General features: G+C 45.7%; 2 protein-coding genes across 2 annotated transcripts in view; both read right to left on the reverse strand.

The window, feature by feature from the left end:
* The window catches only part of mfsd1l (major facilitator superfamily domain containing 1-like), a 258,249-nt gene that overhangs the window by 205,610 nt on the left and 34,052 nt on the right, over positions 1-18,587 (reverse strand). The window lies entirely within an intron of this gene.
* ankfn1b (ankyrin repeat and fibronectin type III domain containing 1b) overlaps positions 1-18,587 on the reverse strand; it is a gene marked incomplete at both ends in the record, with an annotated part of 117,182 nt that overhangs the window by 18,636 nt on the left and 79,959 nt on the right. Inside the window, 3 exons of the mRNA XM_083993970.1 lie at positions 21-218; positions 3,382-3,589; positions 3,855-4,074. Coding sequence (XP_083850096.1) covers positions 21-218; positions 3,382-3,589; positions 3,855-4,074 — 626 coding nt within the window. The remainder of the gene's footprint in view (positions 1-20; positions 219-3,381; positions 3,590-3,854; positions 4,075-18,587) is intronic.

The raw sequence follows: 18,587 nt of genomic DNA on the forward strand, positions 1-18,587 counted from the left end.
AAGTTGCCCTGCAGGCTTACTGGCGTGCTCGAAGCCCGTCTGCATGCGTCTGAAGAGCCGGAGCCTCCACTCCCAGGCTTTCAGCTGCCGTTCCCGGTCCGATCCCTCCCGCTCGCAGGGACCCTCGCTCCGCACCTGGGCCTGGAGCTCCGACACCCGCTGCTCGGCCTCCTGCACCAAGGTGGCCAAGTGCACCGCTCGGCCCTCCAGACTCACGACTAAAGGAAACACATGGGAAAGACGGCGAGAGAGAAAAAACCAAAGTCATGCCCACTGTATTAAGAGAAAAGTTTCATTACCCTTAGGCACACAAAGTGACTCCATTATTTTAAAATGACTCTGACATCCAGAAAATACTTTTATATTCACACATAAAAACAGTTGGTAAACAGACGTCAAAGCTTAGCAATGCTGGGCTATAAATTGGAGCGGGCTGTTTTTCCAACCAAGATCCAAAGAGTAACTCTGCAGAATACTGTGAATGTGAAACGACGATAGTGAAAGTTCTTAATTAAAAGACGTTTTTTTTTTCCTGTACAAACTTCACTTTCTCGATTCGAACTATTAAATCTACTAGAACAAAAACTGCGTTCCATTACGGCGTAATTTACGAGCTCAATCAGTGAAAGTCAATATTGTGCTGGCTCCTTCTTTTGATTGAGCGCTTCTCGGCGCTGCACGTGGCCACGACGCTGATATTGCGAGGAATCGCCTGCGACGTCGCAAATTGCTTTTGCAGGCCACTTCTTTTTTAATATCTTTGTTTGCCAAAATGCTGCGGCAGATTCCTCAATAAACTTCATTTAATGTAACTAAGCAGTCCCTCTTTAGAGATGACATCACCGAGAAAATGACACAGAAAATGGGGCAATGAAAGTAAGAGGAGTGAGAGAGGGAGGAGTATGCTTCATATGCGGTTATACGGGGAGCACAAAATGGTGGGAACATGCATGGACGTCGTTTTAAACGGCCGTTGTAAAACTATTTTTCTGCGAAACCTGTGGAAAAATGTGTATAACTGGTCTATTTATATCGTATACCACAGCCGTCGGAGGAATGTTTTTCTCAAAGGGGGTAGGGTGTTACTAAAACAATGTGAACAATGATGTTTACTTAAACAAAAAACACATCACTATAGTAGATGAGATGTAACACCCAATGAAAATATTCTAATCACGGCTGAGCGGATCAAAGGGCGATCAAAGGGCTCACATTCGTCACGGCGATCGCGAACGCACACATACAGGCGCACAACAGGTAATGTAAAGCCGGTAAGGTCACACAGGACAGTAGCGTACTGTACTGTACTTCTTCTTTGGTGGCTGGTCATTCTTGGAGTGTTTGGGACTGGTGTGTGTCTGTGTTTAGTCTGTGTGGTCTGTGTTTGTTCATTGTAGATTCCACTGTTGAGCGTTAGATTCCACTGTTGACAGTAAGTTTAAAGCTCCGTGTCAAAATGTCCATCTGGGTGTTTAATTCTGCGGCTCTCTCGGTGTCTCCTCGGTGGCTGCGAGCTTCTCTTTGAATCCCGGCGTCTTCTCTGGGGTGTCAGTTTTGTTGTTCTCTTTCGGCCGCTCGTGTGAAGACCCCGAAGGCCGTTTGTCACTTCCAGGAGGAGGAGGAGGAGGAGGAGGCGAAAAACGTGGCTCGAAGAGCTTGAAGAGTTTGAAGGTCGATAGGTTTAAGTTAGGATTATTGCTCGCTATCCCCCTGGACGGATAACTACTCAAGGTTCACGTTGATTTACATTTCCAGCCCCTTCTAGGCTTAGAAATGGATCCAGATGCTGTCACCAGTGTGTACGTGTGTCTTGATTTGTCCTTATTTCACATCAAGGCCGAGATCCTCAACAGCACATTAAAGTCGCTTTGTCCTATTGAGAGCCGTCAAGGGATTTATAACGTGATTATGAAGTTGCTTTTTAGATTTGTTTGATTGTCTTTGTCTGCCCTTGTCTCTGTGGTAACCGCACACTGTGAAGTCAAGCATGGCAAATATCAATAAGCATCAAAATCAATTGCTTTCAGAGCTTAAGGAAAAGTCTGCAGCGTCTCTGATGTCAATTCTCCTCAGATGGAGTTTGATTAGTACACGCTTACAAAAACAGAAGGCGAGCCTTTACTTTCCTTATGTGCCGTTGTTCTCTCCCTTTCTTTCTCTCCTTCTCTCACTCTTTCACTCACACACACACCACTTGCACTCTCTCATGAGTTATTTGGGTTCTGGAGAGAGAGAGCACAATCAAAGAGCGAACTTCAGTAAACACCACTTTCCATTCAAGTGTTTTCAATTTAATGATACCTTTATAAGACGTCTGGCTCAGCTTTGGAAAAGTGTGTGAGTGAGTGTGAGTGTGAGTGCACACAAGTACAAACACAAACAGCCGAGGAGCCTCACTGGCGAGTTCTAATCATTAACAGAAGAAGGGAGCGGAGGCTCAGCAGATCACAGACAGTGAAAAGTGCTTACGAAGATGACTAATATTGCATCATGATCACCACCCCTTCATCGCCTTTAATATGTTTTTGCTGCCAAAAGAAAACACAGAGAGAGAAGTGTGTGAGTTTGTCAATAGTGTGCGGACGAATGCGCCACGGCGGGGTTGTGTTGTTGGCGGTGTGTGCGCTGTTGCCTCGGGCAACACCTGCGGTAGCTTTGGTTTGGGCTGATGTTGTGACAGCAGCTCTGGCTTCCACAACAACAGTTGCAGGTTGTGACGGAGCTATCGGCTCCGGGCTCGGCTCCACGCTGAGCTGCAGAGGAACTAAATGATTAGAGATCTGTCAGCGAGTGACAGATGTGGTTTCTACTCCTATCATTAGCTTGTAAAAGGTACAAGTTGTGATTGGCAGAGGACAGCTCGCCGAAGCTTTTTCCAAATATCACACAGGATTCGATTGGCCCGAGGGATCGGGCCAATCAAGGAGCTCGCCGCCGAAAGCCAATGTAGCATTTGCTATGGTGTGACTCACCTGTAGGCGAGCCAAAGTTATATTAGCAAAAGAAAAAGCTTCTCAATGTTTACAAGGAAAAAATACAAATATATGAATACATGAGAGAAACATTGCTTTTATTAGTAGAATAAAACTAAACAAAAGATGAATAGAGTGAGTACACTCACTTTCATGTAGTGTTTATCTCTGTATGGACTGTACTAATGGGCTTAATAGGAGCTTTGCGTGACCTCCCTTTTAAATATGTTTCAGATTTTATTCCATCGTATTAATCAGTTATAGAAAATGAACACGCTCAGGAAAGTAGGTGTTTGTGCACTATATACTGTACAGTGTGTGTGCCCCCGCTCTCAGCTCTATCACCAAATTAGATGTATAGTAACTTCCACACAGAAATGAAACAGTGACACAGTGAAGCTCTACTCACAGTGGGGACTCTCCTTGGCTCCGGCCCTCAGCAGCAGCTTGGCCATGGGCACGTTGTTGGTCATGATGGCGATGTCGAGCGGCAGGAGGCCCTCGCTGTTTGGAGTGTTGAGGTCCAGCTCCTCCAGACTGTACTGGGAGAGCAGCAGCTGCACCAGGTCCAGCTCCTGGTGCTCCACCGCCTCGAACAAAGCTTCATTACTCTGGAACTGGGACACAAACACGGTTCACATGGAGTTGAATGGAAAAGCTCATATTGTGGTATTTAAACTCATTTTAGCTTTTGTCAATAAATATTCAGCATTGTAATCACGTGCATCCTGCTCCCCCTGCAGATACCCACAATGCAGTGTGATCTCATTACCTGAGGTTCACTTTCTGTCCAAGTCTATATGTTTTCGCTGACTATTTTTAGACTACAATATTTCTGGGCTTGTTATTTTTTCCCTTTCTCTCTCTCTCTCTCTGACTTACTATGGTGGTTTTGCGCAGCCTCTCCTTGTCTCCTCCCCGTCCTGACACCACACTGTCCTCCAGGGCCGGGGGGTTGGTGCCCACACGGAACTTTCCAGACAAGTTGCGGTATAGGCGGCGAGCCGCGCTTGGCGAGGACAGGCTGGCTGACTTGCGGGCTGGGGCCGGCTGGTGGGCCTGGTCCCCCCTCGCGGGCTGCATCATCTTGGCAGAGTCAGCCCTGGAGGAGAGACAGGTGGGGGGGGGGGTTATATATATATGACATTTTGTGATCTCTTCTCACACAGGATAGGAATTTAGGTTCAGAAAAGTGTTCATTCCCCTTTTTTCCCCTCTCTCTTCTTGTCTGTTTGTTCAGATATTATTATTACTGTTATATGTACTGTTATTGCTGTTATTAATACAACTATCATTATCATATAATCTCTCACCACACTCTATTACCTCTACTACTCGCCAAGTCTATCAATATTACCCTTTCACTACTATTACCATTATTACTGTTATTATGTTCCATGTTCGTTGCACCTGTTATTTTGTATTGTCTCGCATGCTTTTGTTTTGTTTTGTTTGTCTTTAACTCAGTGTTTTTCAACCTTGGGGTCGGGACCCCACGTAGGGTCACCTGGAATTCAAATGGGGTCGCCTGAAATATCTAGTAATTGATTAAAAGAAAAAAAAACTGATAAAAATATTTTTTCAATTTATTATTATTCTTTTTAAAATTATGATTAAAAACACACAATGTTAAAGCAGATATCAGTGGAATGTTTTTGTTAATATAAGTCCTAAATAGTCCTATTTTCCGTCAGCAATCACTTACATGAAGTATTTCAGCCTAAACACGAGTCTCTCCGTCACTCTGCTCTGCTGTAACCCGAGGAGAAAATTTTCCTTGTGGGATACAAGTGTTATCCAATGAGGAGAGAGAACGGCATGAAGGGCTGTGTGTGCAGCCAAGGGATGCGCGTGAATGTGGTGACGTAGCACGAGGACCAATTGATGCCTGACAAGGGCGGGGGCTGCTAACTCATGGTGCGTTCAAAGAAACTCGTACTTTGTGTTTTTCCTTCCTGTGAAGTCATACCAGTTCGATCTGGTACGAGTTCACGGGTCGGAAGTTACGAGTGGCCGTTATAGGGAACTTTCACAGACAACAGGATGGTAAAAACACGAGCTACGGGTTACCTGGAACGCTACCAAGTCGTAGTTGTGACTTGAAGCTGTAACTTACGGTTTCAAAAGCCTGCCTTGAACGCAGCATTAGCCGAAACGGCCGTGAAGCTGATATCTGCTTTAAACAACTGTATTCCATACTATCAGCTTCTCAAATATAAATTGAGCTTGACTGATGGCCCCTCACCAGAAATTTGTGATGTCAAAATGGGGTCACGAGCCAAAAAAGATTGGGAACTACTGCTTTAACTCCTGTTATTACCACACCTGTCCTGTGTTATTTGTCTAAAAAATTAACACTTAAAAAAAAAAATAAAAGTGTTCATTCAGTCTCCACAGTGACCTGATGTAACAGTGACGGTCTGGTGACTGGAAATTTGGCACGACAAGTACTGTCTTTTTCTCTTTCAAGTTATTTTTTGCCTTTATTGTGATAGTAACGGGAAAACCAAGAAGAGAAAGCAGGGTGCAGGCCGGACTCGAACCTACGCCGCCGTGGTTACAACTAAACCTGTGACTCAGTGGGGTGACCCATGCTGAGTAGTTTCTTGGTGACAGGCTATTCAGCAACCAAGTTTAGATTGGAGCTCTGGAAAACAGCAGCAGAAATTCATAGATCTGAATGTGGCACTACTGTTTTAAGTGCCGAGGCATCAGTGTCTCACATGACTCACATTGTACTATACAACAGCTCCACATATCAATAGTTGAAACACATTTAATGCCTAGCGTTGATGTAACAGTATGTACGGCACTGAGTGTCAGGATTTTTGGATTGTAACCCCCTGAAGCACTCGTGACCTCCTATCACACACTGTGTATGAAGGATGGTCAACAACTAAATCAAGGTTTATTTTACCATTCAGGTTTTTTCTGATTGTATGAGGGGAGTCCAGAACATGACTATCAAATTAATAGTGGATTTACATAATTGTTTATAATCCTATTAATACCACAACCCCCAAAAATGATCTGCGTCCCCCGGGGAGGCAGGTCCAAAAACCTGGCTGAGAAGCACTGATCTATGGCATGGTGATAAATGACACTGATCTGCCAGATGGACACCATGTTGGCATATGAGTCATCCTGCGCTGGCAACGTCAGCCATGGTCGCCGGTTTGCCAGTGCTGCTCTGAAACGGCATCTCTTTGCTACCGGTGTCTTGGCATCGCTGGTATGATGACTATGCTGCTCCCTCTCCGCTCTGCCATGGGAACTATGTAGATGATGGGGAGTTTTCTAGGGGTGAGTCTGGTACGTGGTGTTCACACACACTCAGCCGCTGAAGGAAATGTCAGCAGGACTCTTGGGGGCGATGGTGATAGACTCTGTGAAGGGTCTCACCGAACAGAGGCAGGGAGATAAGTGAATTCCTAAAGGGTGCACTTTCAACACTTTTCTCTAACATCTTATGAGCTCCCTTTTATCCTCTCTTCACCTCCCTGCTTCTCCTTTCCTGTCCTTTGCTCTCGGTCCTTCACTGTTTCCCTTTATCACCCTATTTCCCTCCTATTTCTCATATGTCTGCCTAACATCTTACTTCTGGCCTTGATTAAATTCTGAGTCATATTTTTATGGATGACTATGAAAGCTTAGGTACTTGAAAAGTAAAAAGGTGTAATAAATAACCTCAATAAGTAGGTTATATCTGATTTTTGTGATATCTATTCACCAAAAGAATAAAATGAGGGTGATTTAAATATTTTATCTAAATGAAAGCAGTTATTTCTTTCAGCTTTTAGTGACCTCTTCTGTAACCTTTGTCATTATTTGAGCCCTCAGCGTGTTTGTCGCTCGACGCGTGTCCTGTTCCAAGTCTTCTGAGAAGCGCTTGCTTATTATCGGTCGCTCTGGGAAAGCAGCATCAGTTCAATAGCAGAAAAATGTAAATGTTGTTCTTAAAAAGTGACGGCTTGAACGGGAGCAGGGGCAGGTTGAGGAAAGTAAATAAAGGTTCAGTCAGTTTGGGCCCATCACGCCATATGCCAAGAAGTATCACACAGGCCAAGAACAGATTTGTCAAGGTGAGAACATCTGTAGGAAAAATGTTATTTATACTCCCGCTCCGCTATGGACGTGTGAACCCACACGAGCATGCACACACACACACACACACACACACACACACACAAACCCTCCCCCCCAAACACATGCAGTTCATACAACAGCTGACGGCGGCCCACATTGTAGACTTTAAAGCAGCTCCAAGCCCCCGCAACAAGCCCTTTTTCACAGGGCCAATACACCTAAAATACCCCCGATCCCTGTCCCTTCCCGCTCCGTCCCATCCATCTCCACTCCATCCCGTAATAGAGGCCTTATTTTAGACATCCTCGTGTTCCCGGCTGGGCCTAACCTATTCCAGGGTTCCAGATAAAGCACGGCAGGTATTTGGAATAATTTTTCCATGGGCCTGGCCCGGAAGATAAAACAAGAGATATATTTGTAATGCATGTGCCGGTATCCCATTTCAAAGAGAAAGCCCATTGGAATCCAGCCCCGGGCTTATTGTTATTTGCCTGAGATGGAACAGACAACTTTTTTTCTGTCGGCAGGACGGTGCCCCATCACTCTCTGACGACATTAGGGAGTGTGTAACGTGGTGTGTGTGTGTGCTTTCAAAGAGACGAAGCATCCTACACGTGAGATAGGGATGTCATTCCCCAATGACATGCCCCCTACCCTACAGAAAGACAAAGGACGGCACATAATGAACGGGAGACGTTTAAAAAAAGCTGGACAAAATGCCGCCCTAACAAGTGAGTGTCTGAGGAAGAGAATGTATGATGATAAGGAATGAATGCGAGGATTTCAACACAGCTTTTTCAGCCACCAGTTTATTCGTGCTGTTAACGGATGACCATTATGATGACTGCATGCTTTTGTTACCTCATCCAGTCAATTGCCTCAGTGGTGATTGAACAGGAGTGTCGGCTGGCTGCGCTCAGCTCTGCTACAAAGACAACCTCACCCAAACTTTAATTCACAGACACAGTGGCTCAAACATTAAAACTGAAGGAAGGCTGACAGCTGAAGTCAATTCAAGTCCATATATTCACACCCCAGTCATGTCGCCTTCACCATCTTAAGAGCACTACTAGTGCTTTTACAACAAAATTGCTGCTGCTGCTGTTGCTGCTGTGAACAAACAAGCAAAAAAACAAGAGGGAAGATGTAAAAGCTCACAACACACACTAAAAGCCCACACCTGAACTCACTTGAACTCGCACAGACACAGACGGAGACTATATGTCACACAATTTCCGACGTTTTTTTTTTACCAGTTTTGGGAAGCAGGAAGCAGTTGTTCTGGGAAAAACCAAAAAGTCTCTACCAAAAAGCCAGGCTCCATGTTTGGCCCCTGATCAATCCCACATCAAATACAGCCAGCCTGCTGGAGTGAGACCGGATCAGCCCCTTAAACAATCAGCACCCCCCCAAGTCGCAAACGTGCATTCACACAGCATCCACTTTATTAGTTATTGCAGCCTGTTTACACAAACAGCTTCGTCTACCAGACAGTGAGTCACATGTAAACAAAGACTACACGTTACGCAGAGAGAGTCTAGACTTTTACTTGCTGCCTGACTAAAAGTCAAGATGGGAAAGACCAGTGATTTGAAAAAAAAATAGGGTAAATAATTGTTGTTTTCAGCGCTGCAGAATGTGTTTTTTTGTGCAGGCTGGTACGCCCATAACAGTTCATAACAATGGTGGGCAGATGGACATCTCAGAGACAGCAGGCTGGCAGCAGAGTGGAAAATGTTGCTTTGTCTGACAAATCCTAGTTTATGTTGCATCATACACACTAAAGGGCAAGAGCCATATGAGAGAAGAGATCCATCCAACCTGCTGTCCAAAGCACAGCGGCAACCGCTTACACGCCCATGGAAACACACACATCTTTGAGCAATTTGACGGGCGAACAATAAAATCATCAACAGGTATCTGGCGCCCGTAGCGTTCGGTTTTGGGCAGAAGTGAGATTAGATGCATATTTTCTTGCGTTTTCATCACTACCAGCAGGGTTACTTTGATTTTGACTCATCTTCTGTTTGAATCTCTCTCCTGTTCTCTTCTTGTCTCTCCGTCTCGCACACCGTTTGTTTCTGTGTCTGCTCCCTCTGCCTGTCATTGATGCAACACACCCTTGACATTTGTTGATGCAACTCGGGGGAACATTAAGAGCGATGGATCTCCCTGATGATGCAAATACAGCAGAAGTATTGTCAGGTAGGAATGAGATTACATAACTCAAATTTCTACCTCACAACTATTATTTGTTCATCCCTAAAGGATGACGTAGGTGTGGATAAGACAAATGGGAACTTGACTACTGGCCAGTGCTTTCTGTTTCTATAAATATAGATAAGTTTAATCTAACCTATAAACAATGGAACATTTCTTAAAGAGCACACGCAGGCACAAAACTGGACGTTTTGTGACATTGTGGGGTGTGTTGTGTACACATGCGCATGTTTTATTGGTGAGGACACACCTATATATGGACATCCATGAGGCCATATTTGTCCTTAAGGAGCTGAGTAGATTACTCCTGAAAAGGAAAAGGTCAGAATCTGACATTCTTTCTGATTTCTTCTCCGTCTTCACACCAACTCTTTCTTTCTGGACATTTATTTATTTCCAATTTTCTCTTCTCATCATCCTCTGCAACCACCACTCTCGCCTCTGCACGACCCCAACCCCCCCACCCCTTCTATGCCATCCCATCCCGTCACGTCACACCAGACCAGACCCCCTCTCAATCACTCACACACGCAATTCCCCAACTCCTCACAAGGGCCAGTCTGCTGCCACTAGGACGCATAAATCTCCGCAGCATGTTAGTGCGTGTCTAATCGTGTTTATTACACACGGGCACAAATGACCATTCATATTAGCTGACATGTATTTGCATCGGTCGTCTGCACAGGTCAGGACGCACAAACTAAACAAAGAACTGGAGGGAGGTAGATGGAGAGAGAGAGAGACGCAGAAAAGGAAAAGAGCGGCACCAGAAGGACAGTGCTCACTGAAAACACAGTGGTGGGGGTCAGAGAGGCAGACAGTGAGAGGAGAAAGTTGCACAAACTCACTCACTCACTCACACACACACACACACACACACACACATACACAGAGTACGCTGGCTGCTCTAAATGTGGCTTGTAGAAGGAAATTCTGAAATCTGAGTCTTGGCACCAGACAGGCTGGAAGCAGGCAGGCTGCTGGACGCACAGAGGGAGAGAGAGAGAGAGGGGGGGGGGGGGGGGGGGGGATGGAGGGATGGGTGGGGGCAGTATTACTAGAATTTATATAGCTGCTGTACCCTCTGTTTGGCTCTTATCAGCTTATAGGCAACATGAGGCCATGCCAGCGCTGTGACCTGCAGCCCCTCGCTCGCGCTGGTTGGCATGGTAACACAACAAATGCAGACATACAGTACACGCTTACGCTCACTTTTCTAAAACACACACACGCGCATGCATATATACGCTTATATACGAGATTTCACGCGGCTTTACGGCCGACAGGACGATCAGAGCGACTCTCCTGGCTCCTCGGGGTTTATGGAGGAGATTTCAGTGGGGAGGGTGGGGGGGTTTATCAGGTGTGTGCGTGAGTGTGTTATTGTTTCAGTGGTACACATTTGCTAAAAACATCCCCTTTTCTCTTCATTCCCAAGGACTCCACATAGTGGGATGCGGACGGATTATCTTACCAGATGTGCATTTGAACAGTGGTAGGCTGGCCTGATCAGCAACATTACTGACATGGCTTCTGCTATTCAGATTACTCTGCATTCCTTTGATTACACCAACCGTCCAGGCAATATTGTTTTTGATAAGCCGGGTGTGCTGAGATCTCTCTTGTGATGTCTCTCATATTTCTGTGTGTGTGAGAGAGAAAGAGACGCATGCACCAAATACCCAGGAACTCTGTAGACTGTGTGCTAGGATCACTGGTACCCAGGTCGGTTTGGATAGGATAGAAAACTTTATTGATCCCCAAGGGGAAACTGCTTTGCCACCCAATAAAAACACATACATCCACTTAAACAATACAAACAGTTCCATGCCATTGCACAAAAACAGCTGTATCGACATGATTGGCAACTTCAAAACAGGTGAATTAAAATTGATACAGGCAAAGATAAATAAATAAATATACACCTCCAGAAGATAAAAAACAACAAACAACCACTAGTTAGTTTGTTGTACACATCTGGTAGAAGTCACAGCTAGTGGAAAAGGGACTGGACTGACCCCCCCCCGCCCCCCTGCAGAGATTCTGCTTTTACTTATGTTTTAACTCACATATGATTGACTTTGAAGTGAGGACTGGGTGTAGAGTTTGGGAGAAACTGGAACAAACTTTGACGCTGGTTGTATGCCATCCCATACCGCCCTTTATCTCAATCCTATTTACACAGCCCTTTTTTTTCTGTCCCTCCTTTTATCTTGTCCTCTTCTTCTTCCTCTTCTTCTTCTCACTTTCTCTCCCTCTCCCTTGGGAGAACGGCAGAGAAAGAGTGGGCGGTCCGCTGTATGTTTAACCTTTGAAGTGGGCCTGCTGCGCCGAGCAAGGCCTGCCACCTGTTGGCTCAGTGTGTGTCCATGTGTTGTGTGTGCACGCAGAGGTAAATCTCTCTAATTTTGATGAGGGAGGGGGGAGGGGAGGGGAGGGGAGGGGTGTGGTGGCGGGCAGCGTCTGACGTTCTCATGAGGGGGGGCAGCTCCAAAGGTAGGATCACACACACAAACATACATACAACCCCTCCTCTGTCAGAGGCTTGGTGACACCATGTCTCCCATGGCGATCGTGGGCCCAGCCTGGGTGGCTCCAGGCCTTCTGTGTGTCTCTTGGGGTGTGTGTGTATGTGTGTATGTGTGTATATGTGTGTGTGTGTGTGTGTCACACCAAAGGGGTCCCTGTCTGGGCCGCCATATGCCACCCACCCAGCCAGTGAGAAGAGAGAGGCGGGGGCGACCCCTGGCCACTGAAGCCACCAGTTGGCCCATTCTCTCAGTCACACGCCGCCCGGGCGCCATGTTTATCTGGGATAGGGATGGATGGAGTTGTTTGGGCGTGGGGTGGGGAGGGAGGAGGGAGGAGGGGGGGTTACTCACTCTTGACTGCAGTAGATCATTTGTAAAAAAAAAAAAAAAAAAAAAAAAGAGTGGATGAACACACTCATGTATGTATGTTGTACACATTAAAAGCTTTAAAGCCTCAGTATGTAACTTATTTGGCTTTTTATTAGCAAAAATCAAATATGTCTTTCATAAATACGTATTTCACTGAAGTCGAATCACACCCACATGCAAATGAAAGCTTTCTGGTACCTTAGAATGAGTTGTTAAAAGTCGTCACAAATACATAAGTGGGCGACACACCGAACCGAGGCGGCCATGTTGCATCGCCATTTTTTACATTCAGTGGCAGCGTAGTTTTGCTCGCCAGACCCTCCTCCAGAGAAGGAGAGTCTGGCTGGTCCACCTATGATTCCGCGATCAGAGAAAAAAACGCTCCGGCCGTTTGGAATTTTTTCAACCAGTCACAATTGTTGTGGTCGGCGCCGTAGCAACAGTGCGCTCGCAAAATATTGCCGGTTGGAAACTGGATTTGGGTCCGCGGTTTAACGGCGGTTGGCAACCGCTGACGGATATGTCTTCTTCTGTTCAGTTCATGACACGGATGTACAATAGATCCATGGTTCGGTTCCTGTTGTTTGTTGATGTTTCCCTTTGCCAGGCGCACTGTGAAAGCTGCAACATGGAGGCAGGACTTTGGCCAGGTGGCTTGCTCTGACCAATCAGAGGCTAATCGCAGCAACTCACTTCCGTCAGGCCAGAGTAGTGGCAGCGTGACCGTAGGTAACCACGGAAACTCAGCGGAGCTGTGGGCTCGGCCTGTTAAAACTGTCACCACTGTGTAGTGTGAGGAAGGACGGAGGCACTGATGTTGCATTCAGGTGCAGTCAGGCAGACGGCCGTCGGCAAACCAACCGGATGTTATTTTACTCCACGAGAGAAAGACGGTAAAACGTGGGTCAGGTAAACAATATGACATCACCATGACAACATATTGTCACGCCTTAATTGTTTTGCCTCGTGCTGGCGGACCACTTGTTTACATAGACGCTTGTTTATCCTGTTACATGCAGCGTCTGTTGTCTGTCTGACGTCTGCCCCATTTCACGTGAATGCAACATCAGGAATACGTTCTGATATGCAACCGCACCGCTAGATGGGGGGAATTCCTACATATTATCCCTTTAAAGGATGGTGTGTGTGGGACTCAGCAGCCGTGAGCCGCTTCAGGAACAGTCACAGATTCACAGCGGTGAACATGTGAACACACGGAGTCTTCAGAGAGTTGGATGTAGACTTGGAGCGGGTTTTGCGTATGAACTCTGGATCCTGAGATGAACACACGTTGGGTCCAGCTCTGGCTGTGGACGGCTCTCAGATTGGCGAGCGAAGCTGAATCAGACTGGAGATAAACGGGGTAACTGCTGTCAGTCAGCTGATTGCCTTAGAGGTGGGGAAGGGAAAACATGCGTGAGAGAAAGCTCAAAGAATTCCTCTGGATTGACAATAATAAGCAAAAACTTCTCGCTGGCTCTCTCTAAGCGCCTGTGTTCCTTTCCAGCGCACGCTGACGTGGGCGTGGACGTCTGCACTACCTGGGCTTCCTATCTCAATCTGTAAACCATTTTCCGAGACTAGTTTCAAACCGCAAGCCTCTTGGGTCCTCGGCTGATTTTCTCTCTGCCTCTGACCCTGAATGCAACCCTCAAACACTCCAAAGAAAGTAGGCAGAGAGGTCTTAGGTCCCCCAGTCTCAGTTGTCTTTTATCAGCTTATAAGCAACACATGGAGCCACGCTAACCCTCTGACCTGCTGGCTGTCTGTCTCTGCACACACACACACAAACAGAAACAAAAACACACACTGACACACCACATTAACTGCACAGCCACAGCTCTTTTCTCCCCATACTCTTTATTTTGTAACTTCTCTCTCCAAAACTGCAGTCGGGTTCTCTATTTTTTCTCTCTCATTACATTTTTCAATCCGTGTTTTCATCCACTCCAGCCTCAATCATTCTCACTCTCTCCTCATCTCCTCTTCTTACCTATTTCAGTCTTCTCTAACACCCCCCCTCCCCACCACCCTCCCACTTCTCTCTTTCGGTCTGCGTCCCTCCCTCCCTCCCTCCCTCTCTGCCCTCCATCCCCACCCCTGTCTCTCTGTGTCTGTGTGCTGAGTTGAGGTTTGGAGTGGAAACCAGAGTATCAAATCGGAGACACACAGGACAAGAGGGAGCCAGCCTCATAAATCTCCCTCAGTGCAGCCCACAGCATCCAGAGTCCACAACACAGTGTGTGTTAGCGTGTGTACATGCGCAAGTATGTATCTGTGTTTTGTGGGTGCACCTCTGGGGCTGTTCGAGCTCCTTTGTGCCATTTGTGAATGCATGTGTTTTCTTCTGTATGCGTAGGTGTGTGCGGTGTATTAATCTGTGTGTGTGTATGTCTAAGGCAGAATAGCCCAGGGCCTGTCCAAAATTTAGAGAAGTAAGCAGAAATTTTGCTCCCTCATGTGGACTGGAATCTATAGTCTCTCATCTCGCCAGCAGCTCAACAAATGAATATTACAGGCCAAGAGGTAGCTGAAGAACAAACTGAACACAACACCTAAAGCTGTGAAAAAACACTTTGGTGCTGAAGAAAATGTTTCCTTCCTGTTGTCCAATGGAAACTAAACTCTGGCCATGTAGGAGCAAGAGGCTTTTCTCACTTAATTTTGCTGGAGGGTAAAAAAAAACAAAAAAAAACAAAAGAAAATAAAGCAGAGCAAACAATCTCACCACAAGGTCCATTTAGTCCTGCAGCTGCTCTGGAGCTTTCATGACCTTCATTAGGAGATGCTGGTTTAAAAGCTAAAAGCATGTAAATATAAATACATCTCTGTGCTGAAAATAAGGTTTAAGGACAACCCAACAACTTCTGTTAGATAACAATATGGCAACAAAAACAAGACGATAAATTTTCAGCGGAGCAATAATTCTTCTCTAGCTCTGTGTCGCATTGAGTTTGAATTTCATCCCGAATAACAATTTGTTCTTTGAACGATTTGCGCCATTAGTTTTATTGTTTAAGTATTTCTAAGAATAATGTCTCTCCTAATGCAGCCACAAAAAGGCAGGAATCGGGCCCGGTCTGTAGCAACAGTATGTTCTGATCAGAATTTCTAAAGAGAAAAATTACAGGCATCTATAACCTCCTCATTTGTCCAACTCGTTTGAACTGACAGCTCTCAGCCACAGAAGAAAGGAGAAAAATCTAAAGAGGGAAAGAAAAAGAAAGAGTGGGGAATATTAAATCAAATTAGAACCAAATGAGGCGAGTGGCACACTGTCCAAAACCACTTTACACCCGGGCCCTTTGAGCATTGCCCTTCTTTTTCCACTAAGACTTTGGTGATTTCTCTGTGTTCTTTTTTTTTTTTTATTCCCTTTGTGCACAGTTCATACGGATTAGCACTTGGTAACCCCCAACCCCCCCACTCTGCACACACCCAACTCTACACAGTGTTAACTATTCCAATGTGTGTTTGCTCATGTATGTGTGTGAGCATGAATATGAAGGAGAAAATCAGACATGCAGATATGACTTTCTGCTACTCTCTCAGAGTGTGTGTGTGTGTGTGTGTGTGTGTGTGTGTGTGTGTGTGTGTGTGTGTGTGTGTGTGTGTGTGTGTGTGTGTGTGTGTGTGTGTGTTTGGGTGTGTGTTCATAAATTGACTATAAGGAGGAGAAGGCTGCTTTCTTTCCTGACACTGAAGTTAAGACGTCATCCTGAGAGCGCTGTCAGCTTCAAGTTCTCCTTGAAGACAGGGTGGCACCAGACGGAGCGGAGGGGCCCATGGGGGATGGAGAGGATTTAAACCTTTCAGCGCAGACAGGACAGACACACCACATCACAATCAAACACTTACGGATGCGGTATCTATCAACTGTGCCTTGTTCGTATTTCAACCTGTATTTATGAAGCGGATACGGTCTGAGTGCGTGTTACACGTTGATGTTTAAGTACTTAAGGAACTGCTGTGGGAAATAAAAGCTGCTTGGCCGAAATACACGGCTGCCTCTCCATTGTACTCAAGGGTTTTGGCAAAGGGCTGGAGCTGCCTCTCTGTCACCATGAGGGGATATAGAAATAAAGACTTATTTACAGGCTGTGTGCTGGAACAGAACCAGCGTCCCTTTATAGCCGCAGTATTGACTCTCAGACTCTCTGGATGTCTCCTGTGTCCACATCATGCACAGGAAACAAGGCAGCAAATATACGTGCCAGTGTGGAACAGATCTTACGTTGGCCTGAGTGGAATAGTTCAGATATTGAACTCCCATTTTCTCATAATGCAAACAGTTCCCTCTGTGACATCCCGCACATCAAGAGAGACGGATAAAATGAAACAGGTTTAAAAATGGATATAGAGAGCTAGAAGTGAACATTGATTTTTTTTTATTTCACTCAGAATCTCTCAAGGCCACCACGTGTACCCCAGCATGTCACTGATGTGCACTATAAACATTAACAGTGGAGTTTTCCTGGAAAATACGTGTCAATATTTTTTCAGCAATCTTAACTAGCGTAGCAAATACCCTTTTATTTCCCCTTGAATACTCCCTCTCCCCCTCCTCCTACTCTTTTCTCCACTCCTACCCCTAGAGCCCATTTACTATGATTACCAATAACAATAACACTGCCATTATCTTTTATTATCGCATTTTCCCAAGGCCCTGCCAGCTCTTACGGACTTTGATAAAGCTACAAAACAGCTCCTGTTTCAGGCTTGTATATGGGGCTGCCTTGGCTCAGAATTCCCTTAATAGTCACAGTTTGTTTGGGTATCTGATTTGAATCGACATAAACGGCAATGGTCCACTAAATAGATAGTAAAGTGTTAAGCCACCTGAGACTGCTTTACTGTGGAGGGCTGCCGGTAGGTTTCCCACTTGGTATTTTATATAATCCTCGTCTCACTTTACTCTTTTAGGTTTTGATTCAAAGAGCGAAAGGAAGGGGGGGGCGGAGGCGGAAAAAATATAATTAAAACTTCATTTAAAAGCGCACATTGATATATGACCCTACGTTTCACTTTCATTACAAGCAAACACATTGCAGTGCTTTCTTTAACCGGTTTACAGTGTCTGTCTCAGGAGACAGAAAAGCCACCTAACAGCTTTAAACCTGTCTGATGCGCACTTCAGCTTCTCAGCATAGACTATATACAGTAGAATGGAAATGACTAAGGAAACAAATAAAACTGGCAATAACCAACATGCAATTATCAACTCGTATTTAATATAAAACGGGAGATACGATGAGAAGCCTGGCCTCGTAGTGCTTAAAAAACACATTTATTATTTGACACTGCACTATAAAAAAAATATTGCCTGATTACTACTGAGAAATTCTCATAAATAAATAGTGAGAAAAACAATGAGAGGTGATAAATGTCGAGCGATTCCAAGAATGCGACTGACTTGAGGGGATGGTTTCAACTCAGAGATGCTACTGGCACATGTGTTTTCCCTCTGAGCGCGTTGATGTCTGTGCATACCAGAGGAGCCGGACTGACCTTGTTTCACCTCCCGGTAGCATGACTCAGCCCCTCAACCTTGAATTCTCTCCTCCTGGGGTCCCTTGTTTATTATGTCACAAAAGGCCAGTCACACTCCTGTAACAGTGGCTCACCCTGGAGAAAGTCAGAATCCAGCTGTAGCTGCTGCCCCCCCCACCCCTCCACCCTCACACACACACACACACACCCTCCTTCACTGAATCCCTCTTGTAAATGAACATGTCCAATCTACCCACTGTGTTTCATTAAAACCAGACCACATCAATCAGGGCCTGAACTTTAAAGGCCAGGTCCCCTCTCCAGCAACATAGGAGAAAAACATGTAGCTGTTAAAAGTAAAGGACCTCACACTGCACGTACACTCCAACACTCATACACTTAACACCACATTTTCTGCTGGCGGACACACACATCGCAGCGTCAGTCCGAGACCACACAGTAGGTCTCGTAAGACCGACAAAAGACCTCGTAAGACCTCACACTGGGCCCTAGCATGATTCGATAGGACCTCAGAGAATCCCACACCTGTAACTCCATAAACCGCAAAGTAACTCCGCTGAATAGCTACTGTACTGTAGTCCCCACGCTGCAATCAGAAACCTGGAAGCTGTTTAGACCCGTGACTGTTTGGACATTTTTTTTACTTGACAAAATTAAGTGCAAAGGAAGTGTAAGATCCGCTTTAACCCGGGGCTATTTTCCCAATGGTGAGAGAAGTATAAAGGAAGAGCCAAGAATACATAGCAGGAAGCTCAGGGGGGATGCCAGATGGACAGACGGCAGGATGGATGGGTAGATAAACGAGTGGAGGCCAGGCAACAAGAGGGGAGACTGGGAAGGATTCCCATGGGTGGGGACGGGAAGGCAGCCTCGTGATGGAAAGCTTTCAAACTCCTTT

The sequence above is a fragment of the Trachurus trachurus genome (genome assembly GCF_905171665.1).
Source record: "Trachurus trachurus genome assembly, chromosome: 19".
NCBI lineage: Eukaryota > Metazoa > Chordata > Actinopteri > Carangiformes > Carangidae > Trachurus > Trachurus trachurus.